The 12,263-nt window shown below is 41.0% G+C and overlaps 1 protein-coding gene across 1 annotated transcript; it reads right to left on the minus strand.

The window, feature by feature from the left end:
• Positions 1–563: 563 nt before the first annotated feature.
• On the minus strand, positions 564–7,860 carry LOC140541534 (uncharacterized). The gene is made up of 14 exons (XM_072664201.1): positions 7,574–7,860; positions 6,795–6,819; positions 6,625–6,688; positions 6,431–6,533; positions 6,293–6,318; positions 4,738–4,840; positions 4,324–4,365; positions 3,845–3,869; positions 3,654–3,744; positions 2,996–3,108; positions 2,791–2,848; positions 1,008–1,083; positions 881–905; positions 564–589 (listed from the first exon to the last, which is right to left on the minus strand). The coding sequence occupies exons 1-14, from the start codon at positions 7,652–7,654 to the stop codon at positions 564–566; spliced, it is 858 nt and encodes a 285-aa protein (XP_072520302.1). The 5' UTR covers positions 7,655–7,860.
• Positions 7,861–12,263: the final 4,403 nt, after the last annotated feature.

A 12,263-nucleotide genomic window follows, 5' to 3' on the forward strand; every position in this document is an offset into this window, starting at 1 on the left:
AACTTTTGTCAAACTAGCTGTTTTTGATTACAAGATGAGTGTATGACTAGAATTCACTTCTATATTATGGCCAGTAATATATACTAATATATTAATTACCAATAATAATACTATATACCAATAATAATACTAATTACCAATAATATATACTAATATATACTATAATATATACTAATAATTGGTAGCTGTAAATTCATGCAGCCATTCAACTAGCCTCCATGTGGTGGGGTTAGTTTATCATACCCCAAAGTAAAGAATAGGAGAACTTCATTTTAACATTTTTTATGGCACCTTTTATGCACAGAGTCACCAGAAACACACCGACTGATATGAATAGATGGTAAAAATAAATATATGCAAATTTATTAGCAAAATTAGCTGTTCTACTGGTTAAAAAAAAACCTTCATTCAGGTAGGCCCAAACTTTTGACTGGTATTTCAGATAAGAGAGGTGAAAGTAAAGCCAGAGTGTATGGTATGTCTATCAGTCTCTCTGGCTATGTGTCTGCCTGAGCTGTGGGACAGTGCCAGACTCTTCCTCAGCCTTCTCCTCCTCCTTTTGTTTAAGGGGCTCTCAGTGGCCTCCCCCCTGAAACAGAAGGAGAAGACGAACTGGGTTAGAGGTTGGCTGGACACTGGCCCAACAGAACTGCCCAGAGACAACTGGTCACCCAGCATCCGCAAGCCTTCCCAGCCTTTGCCTGTTAAAGGCCCCAGGCTAATCCTGTCTGTACTGGCTGACTGTATTAGAGGGTGGGTATTGTTGTTAATCAAGCAGTGATCATTATATGAGGAGCTAAAACACTGTTTGCATTCCAGCTCCTACAGCTGGCGGGTCAGAGAGAGGAGGTGGAGGGAAGATGACAAAGACTGGACTTACCGTTTGGTATAACGTCTGCAACCTCCTGAGAAGACAAGAAATATGAGGTCATTTGAGGAGTAATGATTTGAGGAGTAAACATTGAAAGGACTTTGAAGGCGGTGGCATCTGCTGGTGCCTCACTCACCCCATGATCCTCTTTGCTTCTTATGACAGGCTGTGGCAAGGCCAAGCCCAGACCATGGACAATCCATCCCATCACACTGTGAACGATGAACAGATGGAAGTATCAGCCTCCATCGATCCAATACTTTCCTAGTACTTTACCTATTACATCTACATAGTTAATGGTTTTAGAGTGTAGTTATATGGAAAAGGCCCATTTAATTAGTGGACAACTTTTAAGTAGAATATATATTATTCTTCACATCTGTAAATTCATATATGAGTAGCCTACATTTAGTGCCTTTTACAATGTAATCAGATTTAAAACTTTCAAGGGACATACTGCGGCTCCCAAGCAGGGGTGCTGCCAGAGTTTTGGGCCCCATAAAAAGATATTACACTGGGCCCCACAAATTGAACAATTCTGCCAAAGTTAAAGTTGTGGGGCCCAGTGTGATATCTTTTTATGGGACTCAAAAACTCAAAAGCACCCCTGCTTGGGAGCCCCAGTCCCCCCCTCCACAAAAAAAAAAAAACACGGAGCCCAAATTCTTTGGGGAAGACAGCAGAAATGCCCTTTTTGTAAGGTGAGGATGTTGGATGTTCACCACCCCGCCTTATCCTCAGCTCCCCAACCCATCGCTGGCTCACCCCCAGAAAAGTACTGGATGAAACACCCACCACTGGGCATACCAAGCAGGGGTGCTGCCAGAGATTTTGGGCCCCATAAAAAGATATTACACTGGGCCCCACAACTTTTCACAACAATTCTGCCCAAATACTGTCCTACTTTCCCCCCATACGTTGCCCAAGCTCCTAAGTGGTGCAGGGTAAAGGGGTGGCCTCATCATGGAGGCCATCATCAAGATGTTGCCTAAATAAAAGCCTAACTTCTCACTCATATCAAAACTGAGATATGAAATATGACATAAAAGTGAAAAACAGCAGAAATCGTTTCCTACTGTAGCTTATGCACTACCCTGCTTTAGTTATCTGGCATAATCTCTAAACCCTTTCACAAGTACTGTCCCTTTTGGAACCTGAATGTTCAGAACCTTTAAATAAATTGCAACAATCAGCTTTAATTCTCCTGATTTATTAAATCTGTCCACGGATCTTTACAGTCTTTCCACAACATACAGTGCATCACTAAAACATAGAAAGTTTTAGTTACACCAGAATTGGGCAGAAATGACAAAACTGTTGCAGAACTGCAGCAGTGCTCGTGCTAAAAGAACCAGTTCTGGCCGGACCATTACATGTAGTCAGAACTTGCTTGAGAAAAGGTTAAAAAGATACACTATATGTCCAAATATTTGTGGACACCCTAAATGTCCACAAACTAAATGAAAGCATTTAGTTACTAGATGGGTCTAAAGCCCCCCAGCATTGAACTATGTTCTCTGGAATGATGGTTGGTGCTTCATCCAGTACTTTTAGGATGGGTTGGGGACTTGAGAATAAAGAGGGATGGAGATTATCCGATATCCTGGCCTCACTAACGCTCTTGTCGCTGAATGCAATAAAATCCTCACAGCAATGCTCCTCCAAAACCTAGTAGAAAGCCTTCGTCTCTAGACAGTAGAGACAGTTACGACCAACAAACGCAGAAACCATGTATGAGCAGGTGTCCCAACACTTCAGTAACTTTCTTACATGTCTCGAGTCCATGTCATCCAATCATCCATTCCGTGTTTAAAATTAGGTAAAGTTGCCCTCTTAGTTTTAAGAGCGTAACACAATATATATTCTACAGGTCTAGTCTGCAGGCAAGTCCTGGCGGGCATGGTGTGTTTTTGACTTACCTGACCTTTGGATCGACCTCTGTAAGACTGGTTACTGATTCAGGAGGAGGGGACAGTACTGGGAACGAAGGAGATACAGAGATATTTGGTGTGTGTTTAAAAATTGCTAAAATGTAGATACATGTTTTTTTTTTTCTGCTGGACAGCGACGATATATTGATATTGACATTGGTGATGTTCTTGCTGGAACCTGTGGAGGTTTTACCTTTATTCGAGCAGCGGGACGATCTCTGGGAGCTGTTGTCTGGATAATCGGGTGGTCGAGGAACAGGGTGTGGCAGAGCATTCTGGAAACCAGTCTTTATCCACTCCACCACTCTGTAGAGAGATGGAAAAGGCTTGTGGGTGAAGCATGCAGTAGATGAGCAGCTAGACAACTGATTGTATTGTGTTGTTGGATGGTGTAGATCAAGGCATTGCTGTGCTACCTGGTTTGGTCTAAAGCTAAAGGAAACAGACCTGAAATGCTAATGCTAACTGTTGAAGCTTCTATTACGTATTAAATGGCTCGTATCACAGAAAGCCAACTTATTATTACCTTCCCTTTTTTAATAAAATACTTTAATATGCAAATATTGTTTAAAGTACAAAAGTATTGGGACACTTGCTCATCCATTGTTTCTTCTGAAATCAAGAGTATTATAAGGGTATTATTTGTGTATAGAAGTAACTGTCTCTACTGTCCAGGAAAGGCTTTGTACTAGATTTTGGAGCGTTGTTGTGTGGATTTGATTGCATACAGCAACAAGAGCGTCAGTAAGGTCAGGATGGCTCATCCCTAGCTCCCCAATTCATCCTTAAAGTACTGGATTAAGCACCATCCATCATCCACATTTATACCTATCAGCCTTAAAAGAACTTACCGGGGTTGGAACTGAGCAGGAGGTTCTACTTCAGACACTTCATCCTCTGAGACCATCTCCACCACTGGGATATGAGGTAGCGGCTCTGCATCTGAGGGTAAACCGACAGTGATTTACGCTTACACTGTAAATCTCCACAAGTGAGCAAACCTGTGATTGTTATATAAGTGAAGTGCTGCAGATAAACACACCTGGAAGTTCCTCAATGTTGTGAATCTGAAAGCAGAAGTTTAGCAGAGAATCATGAGTGAATACTCCAGCATATTTACTTTTATTATGTATATATTTTGTAGAACTTCAGTGTATTGCATGGATTTAATGTCAGAGATATTTTATTACCAGTAGTGTTGGGTCACCTAGTCTCTTATCACTAACAACCAGTTTATTAAATGTTTATAATTATTACATCTATACATTCACTATGTTATATTTTTTATGAATATAGTAAACAGTACAATATTCTAACTGAAAATATTACATTATCTGTTTAAAGAGGTGCGCTGTGACAGTTCAGCCAGTTTGGGTGAGGTGGTCCTAAAGCAGTGTGTGATTGGAAGGAGTGTGTTTACATGATGTGCATAAACAGTAGGGTGACATTATGGTGGACTGACTGAATGGGTTTTAGTGAGACACAGAGGAAAGGCCAGATACAGCATGCAGCTGTACTTACACATGTCTCTGCCTTACACTCCGCCTCATGGTCCTCTGAAATCTGAACGAGAATGCAGTTACAAAACGCTGAAGAGCTAACTGGCTTAAAATCTACTCCTGGAACATACCTAACATTTATCTGATGTTTATAAAGATGGTAAAGATATTTTACATCTGCTCTCATAATTACATTTATATCATGCCCCAGTAACTGGACCTATATTTCTTGTAAACTATGGGTTTACAAGATTATTTAAATACTTTGTTTAATTGCTGATTTTTCTTTTAATACTGATTTTGACCTGCTCTTGCTATTTAAATAAATGCTAAAAAATGCTAAGAAACATGATCATTGGTTAATCTTCCTGTTTAACCTATTTAATGAAATTAACAAGGGAATCTGAATGAAAGGGGAAATTAATGGTGAAATCACCTCTGTTTGTTCATTAGGTTCGTCATTTTTTTGAGTGTATTTGGCTTCTGGCTGAGGCACAACCTTCCCGATTCCCTGAGAGATCCATCCAATTACTCCCGGCCTGTTGGAGGTGGAAAGGATCGAGTTTTGTAAAGCTTTTTCATGAAGTAACATTCAGTAACACCTTTAAAGTAACATTCAATAACGCTTCTAAAGTAACATTCAGTAACACCTTTAAAGTAACATTCAATAACGCTTCTAAAGTAACATTCAATAACGCCTCTAAAGTAACATTAAATAACGCCTCTAAAGTAACATTCAATAACGCTTCTAAAGTAACATTCAATAACGCCTCTAAAGTAACATTCAATAACGCCTCTAAAGTAACATTAAATAACGCCTCTAAAGTAACATTCAATAATGCCTCTAAAGTAACATTCAATAACGCCTCTAAAGTAACATTCAGTAACACCTTTAAAGTAACATTCAATAACGCTTCTAAAGTAACATTCAATAACGCCTCTAAAGTAACATTCAGTAACGCCTCTAAAGTAACATTCAGTAACGCCTCTAAAGTAACATTCAATAACGCCTCTAAAGTAACATTCAGTAACACCTCTAAAGTAACATTCAATAACGCCTCTAAAGTAACATTCAGTAACACCTCTAAAGTAACATTCAGTAACGCTTTAAAGCAACATACAAAAACGCCTATAAAATAACATTCAATAACGCCTCTAAAGTAACATTCCGTTACACCTCTAAAGTAACATTCAATAACGCCTATAAAATAACATTCAATAACGCCTCTAAAGTAACATTCAATAACGCCTATAAAATAACATTCAATAATGCCTCTAAAGTAACATTCAATAACGCCTATAAAATAACATTCAATAATGCCTCTAAAGTAACATTCAATAACGCCTATAAAATAACATTCAATAATGCCTCTAAAGTAACATTCAATAACGCCTCTAAAGTAACATTCAGTAACACCTCTAAAGTAACATTCAATAACGCCTCTAAAGTAACATTCAGTAACGCCTCTAAAGTAATATTCAATAACGCCTCTAAAGTAACATTCAGTAACGCCTCTAAAGTAACATTCAGTAATGCCTCTAAAGTAATATTCAATAACGCCTCTAAAGTAACATTCAATAACGCCTCTAAAGTAACATTCAGTAACGCCTCTAAAGTAACATTCAATAACGCCTCTAAAGTAACATTCAGTAACGCCTCTAAAGTAACATTCAGTAACATTTATTAATAATAATTCAGAAATAGTTTTTTTTGTGTTCTTATTTTGTGCAGCAGTTATTGACAAATTACTGGAGATTAGTTTTTTTCTTATTAAGCCAAACTGATATGTGTAGCTCTGTTAGCTCTGTAGAACCAAAACATTTTAACCAAGAATAAAGAAAATATCAAAAATTAAATCTGCACCTTAGAACAGAAATTACATCACACTTGAGAAAATGAGTATTATTGCACCCAAATAAAAGTTCTAGAGATGGACAAGATCTGGACAGGTGTTCCCTATGTACCCCCCCAAAAAAGCAGTTGCTCCTACCTGTCTAAACCGTCCTCTTGAGGCAACTGAAAGATAAAAATATACAAACAGTTGGTTTAGAGAATTCCATCTTATCAGCAGCATTGTTTTACAGGTAATTAGAGTGCACTGTGCTTATGGGAGTCAGTAGAGGTTTACCTTGGCCTCAGAGTTGGCACCGTGCAGGAGAGGGCTTGGTGCAGGCTGGGGCAGGGCACTCACAAAGCCATTCGAGAGCCAGTTCAGCACCCCACTCTGTACACTACAGGGACACAAAGACACAGAATTCATAACCTGCCTGGCTTTACTGAATACTGAGAAAACGCATGGGCCGAGACTGAGCTAAAACTCACCTGCCCTGCGACGTTTCTGAGCCTTGATCATCTTCCCGTATCGATTTTGTTGACTTCAGCTTTCCTGTAGGAATGCAGTTAAATGGGAATGCAGGTAAATTAGGGGGTTATGTACAAGAACTCTGATATTTTCCAGTGAAATTTAGAAAGGAGAGGGAGCTGGTGCGTACCTCTGTTTACTGGTGCTTTCCCATCCTAGAGGCAAGAGCAGAACAGCGTGAGGAAGAAGTAATCGGTTTAAAATCTTACCCAGTGCTCGGTGTTCTCGCTGTTTGAGGTGATGTTTAGTGTGCTGGCACTATGAAGGATGGAGCCACGTGTAAGCGTGTCTAAATGAGTTTGAGAGAGCTGGGTGCACACGTGTGAGTGTGTCTATTTTTATTTTCCCATTTTACAGGTATTTTCACATTACATATACACCATATACCATCAGCCATAACATTAAAACCACCTGCCTAATATTGAGTAGGTTCAGCTCCTGCTGCCAATACTGCCAATACAATGCTCTCACCCCTCAATGCATGAACTCCACAAGACCTCTAAAGATGTTCTGTGGCATCTGGCACCAAGACGTTAGCAGGTGAGGACTCCATGGATTGCATTAATGAGCCCTGGACGCCCATGACCCTGTCACCGGTTCACCGGTTGTCCTTCCTTGAACCACTTTTGGTAAGTGCTGACCACTGTTTAGTGTGAACACCCCAAAAGACCGGCCTGATGTTTTGGAGAAGTTCTAACTCAGATGTCTAGCCATTATAATTTGACCCTAGTGACTCAGATTCTTATGCTTGTCCATTTTTTTCTTCTTCCAACGCATCAATGTTATTCACTTCATCTATGTTCTATATCTATATTTAATGTTATGGCTGATTGGAGTATATATTTATATATTTTTTATATTATACAGGGTGTGTGTGTACGGTGTGGTGGAGCTGAATTCAGAGCTTACTACAACAGTGTGTCCCTGTTCCCCCGCAGCGTCTGTACCATCCGGCACCTGAGGCACCACCTTTACCATCCAGTTAAACATCCTAAACACACACAAACACAGCAGCTCAGGTTATTAATATTTGCACCCGCTCACATGCTCTCACACAGCGTACAGAAACAATGGCTCGGCACGTTGTCTCTTTTATCAGGATCCAGCTTTGCTGAGTGTTTTTCAGTGTCAGCGTGTTTCTGGGACAGTTTTATCGCCAGAACGTCATTAAATGTTTGACGATACATTTTTAACACAATACCCAAATCGCTGATTAGATACTGAGCTTATACAACAGGAAAGCCCCTAAGAAGCCCCCCTCATCCAGCTTGACATCCTGGCCAGGTCTCCAGGGAAACTCCACAACAGGAGCTAAAATAGAATGATGTCAAGTTTGCTCCATGTCCGTCCCCCAAACAAAAGTATAGCACAGACAGGCTTCAGGCAGGACAATAGAGCCAGCGAGAGAGAGATGGACAGGAAGTGAGGAAAAGCATTCGGTCAACAGCTGAGCTTTGTGCTTGAGATATCGCACACACACTCGGACAATTACGCTCACATACATATTCCTTCTAGGCCATCTTGTGTATATACTAACAGAAACTGACAGCTTCCTTGTTTAATGACACTGATATACAGTCAGGTCCATAAGTATTTGGACAGTGATAGCGCTCTCTACAGCACCTCAGTGAATTTGAAATGAAGCGATCAAGACGTTTCAGCTTTTCCTCAACATTTTTTACACAGTCAATTTTCAAATTTCACAGCCTTAAAAGGTACTAAGCAAACCAAACATGCAGTCAGTGGCTCCCTGAAGTCCCATGGACCTAAAACCCATGGACATCACCAAAGGCAGATTATACTCCCTTGAGATACTTAGCCTTTAGGCCTTTGCTGCATCCAGCACCTTTCAGCTTTAGTTTCATCTTCAGTAAGTGAAAAGCTGCTCAGTTGGGTTGAGTTTAGGTTGGGCTGAGAAAATGACACTTCTTTTTTTGTCTTGAAAAGCTCGTGGGTTGCTTTCGCTGTATGTTTTGGGTCATTATTCATTTGATTAGGCACCTTATTGCAGCATTTGACTGAATATGAGTAGAACCTGTGGCTCTACACACTTCAGAATTAATCCTGCTACTTCTATTAACTATCACACAAGTGGCCCAGTTCCACTGCCAGCGGTAAATGCCCAAAGCATAGCAGTGCCTCCACCATGTTTGACATGACAGATAATGTGAAATGCTTCCATATTCAAGTTGATTTCGGTTTCATTTGTCCAAAAAATCTCATTCCAAGAACCAAGCAGTATTTTTTTAGATGTTTTCTAGCCGTCTAATCTCACCTTTCTGCTCCAGTGTATTACCAGTGGTTTGCATCTTGAAGTAAAATCTCATGAAGGCCTCTCTTTATTGTAGACTAACAAAGATCAGCCTACCTCCTTGAGAGTGTTCTTGACTCGACTAAATGTTTGTTGGTCACCAAAGAAAAGAATACTGCGATTATCTACTTTAGCTGTCTTCTGTGGTCTTCCAGGTCTAGAACAGTGTCACTGTCCACATATATATGGACTTTACACAATGTAGCATTTTTACCATAAAATTTTAAATCATGTTGATGCTCCATTGACCTCTAATAGGATGAACAGCGTCTCTATCAATGCTATTCCAGCCTCAACACACTGCTAACTGCACTATGTGACTCTGATGAAGGGGGCAGGAAACTGTAAGTATATGCTGCGTAACCCACATTTACATTCACTCATGTAAAGTCCTGTAATATGACTCCTCCACCTCAGTCCATTTGCTGCTTTCACTTCAGATGCCTTTTCTTTATGTTTCAGCTTGTCCAGAAATGCACATGAAAAGCTTGTCCATTAGTGGTGGCTCCAAGCGGGACTGTAGAGGGAGCCCCGGAGCAAGCCATAGCAATTTTGCATAATGCTGCTTTAAACAGTCAGTCAACTACAACATCCTACATGTCAAACTTGAATTTGTGAGCATCTGAAACCATCAAATTTTAGGCGGTTAATAATGTATTAGACTGACATTTCACCTTTCTCCTTATTGACAACAGGAAGCTCTGTTACTAATCACTTTCTCAAGCTAATCACTCCATCTGCTCTTTTTCTCTATTAGGTAGCATGTGTGGCTCTCTATCCACATTCACACAAACGCCTGGCAGATAAGCACGCCCTTTTAAAAATGCATCTGAGACACTTATCACATAAGTATTGTCATGTATGAGACTGATAAACGCAGCCCTTTTTATGAGAAGACTGAAAGGCCTTAATTCACCGTTCAGAATTTACACATGAAAACAAACAGCCTTCATGAGAATCGGCTCTTCTTTATATTAGTGGTGGCAACATACTCAAACATACACCTTACCATACTATCCCAGCAGTTTCTTCACTGCTATTGGCCCAGAGTAATTGATATAACACATCATCTGTATTTAAAGGAGCACTCCTTTACATCTCTTCATAAACTGTGCCTGTGTTGCTTTATCATTTTGGAGATCACTGAGCTTCCAGCAGTCGTTTGTCTTACATTCTGTTAACCTAAATCTGAAGTTGTCCTTTTAAAAAAAAAAGAGTTACAACTCTGAGCTGAATGCAGCTCTATGAGCTCAAGCACATACTATGATGCCCTCCAGGGTGTGATATGTGTGTGTGCATATCAGGGCTAAAGTCAGTGAGATTTGTGATCAAGAAGAAATAGTAAAATGACGGCTGTTCCTACCTGGGTCCTTCAGCAGCGGTGTTGCATTCCAGTGGGATCCAAAGGGAGCCTGGGACACACTTCAGCGATTTGTGTGTGGATTAGGATTGAAACAAGACTGGGCTAATGGGATTATGAGCTAAAGGGCAGTGCTGCTTTGTTCAGATTGGGCATAAAAACCTTCAGGCAACAGCACAGGCTCAGCAAACACTGCGATAATCAGAACTGCACTTAGTTTCCAAAAAGAGCTTCAGCAGAATTATTGTCTGCTGGCAGAGCAAGCGTAGCTTCTTTCTAGCAGCGAAGATGATCAAAGGCCAAGACAGCTCCCGAATGGCTGGTTTACTAGTGTGTGGCTAACAGCCACACTTCAGCAGCTGAGTTACTGTGGTTTCTCCTGAACCTTTAACCTCACAGTACCTTAGGGAACTTGCCCTGATCATGGAACATCTCCCTGGGTCATATGTGCTGAACAGTGGACTGTGCTCACTAGGCCTAATAGATTAGGCTTGTTGGACTTCATACTGTTCACCAAGTCTTCCGAAAGAGTTTCTGTACATTTGAGGGCTGTGGGTAAAACTTAATGTCATCAATGTCATGTTTTTCCATTCAAAATTCAACTTCAGCAAAAGCAGATGTTTTCCTTACTTCACATTGTGTGATTCGTTCAGGATCTCAAGCAGGGGGTTAATCGGCTACGCCAATCTCGCTGACCTTCCAGAGCCCCAACCAAATGTTGATGTAGAATTATGTGCACTAATTTTACTGGGTCATCAAATGTCCCCTACAAAGAACATGTTGGGTTTAACTGTGTGGGATGTTAGCTCTCTGGGGCCAACCCAGACCTGGCCATTCCTTTATAATGTGATGTACAGCATGTTCTGTGGCTCTGAGGGGTATTCAAGTCTGATCCTGGAGGACCAGTATCCATCCGTGGAGATGGAGAGGTCTCTGCTCAAAACACACTTCTCAAACCTAGTGACTAGACACCAGTCCTTTAGCACTTCAGTTGAAGACACTTGTTCCATATGCTATTTACATATACAGTAAATGGACAAAAGTATTGGGACACCTGCTCATTCATTGTTTTTCCTAAATATCATCAAGGGTATTAAAAAGAGTTTATCCTGCATTTGTTGGATGAAACAGTCTCTACTGTCCAGAGAAGAAGGCTTTCTATGAGATTCTAGAGCATTGCTGTGAGATTTTGATGGCATTCAGCAACAAGAGTGTTAGAGAGGTCAGGATGTTGGATGATGATCACCACCCCATCCCACCTCATCTCCATCTCCCCACCTCATCCCAAAAGTACTGGATGGGGCACCATCATCATTCTAGAGATGATTCACAGTTCTTCCACTGCTCCACAGCTCAATGCTGGGGGGCTTTATACCCCTCTAGCCCATGCCTAGCTTTAGGCGGCATGGTGCTAATAGATTTATGTTTATCTGCTTCAGAGAGTCCTATTCTATTGGCAGTACTTGTCTACAGTAACTAGACAAGCTGTGTGTGCATAAGCATTAGCACATCTGTGTCAGCACTGCATTCATTAGAAGGGGTGTCCAACATTTCTACATGTAGTGTGATTACTGTGAAAACCACTTGTAGGCTCAGTGGATAATTCCACCTGCATTTTTGCCTTCCAGCAGTTAGAAAGGCAAAGCGTCGGTGTAAAACGTAAGTGGGTGTGACCGGGCAACTGACGTGATCACCAGCTTGCTGCCACTGTGTCATCAGCTGGTGCTGCAGCCCTGTGCATGGATTGTGCAAGCTGAGCAGCTAAAACGTAGTAGATCCCATAATGAGATAACGGGATTAGCTCAGCCTGAGAAGGCCAGCGCCACCGGACAGAAGCTTCCCCTCCACACTGATCCCAGATGTCCAACTTGCAACTTTACTCACTGCAGGACAGGACACACAGCTGATCTTGGGCCAGGACATAGTGG

This window comes from Salminus brasiliensis, chromosome 19 (assembly GCF_030463535.1).
Source record: "Salminus brasiliensis chromosome 19, fSalBra1.hap2, whole genome shotgun sequence".
In the NCBI taxonomy this organism is placed as follows: domain Eukaryota; kingdom Metazoa; phylum Chordata; class Actinopteri; order Characiformes; family Bryconidae; genus Salminus; species Salminus brasiliensis.

Coding starts and splice junctions, on each gene's coding strand:
- LOC140541534 (XM_072664201.1), bottom strand. CDS start 7,654: ATGTTTAACTGGATGGTAAAGGTGGTGCCTCAGGTGCCGGATGGTACA. Junction 1,084..2,790: donor GAGGTCGATCCAAAGGTCAG/GTAAGTCAAAAA, acceptor CATCGTTCACAG/TGTGATGGGATGGATTGTCC. Junction 906..1,007: donor GAAGCAAAGAGGATCATGGG/GTGAGTGAGGCA, acceptor TTGTCTTCTCAG/GAGGTTGCAGACGTTATACC.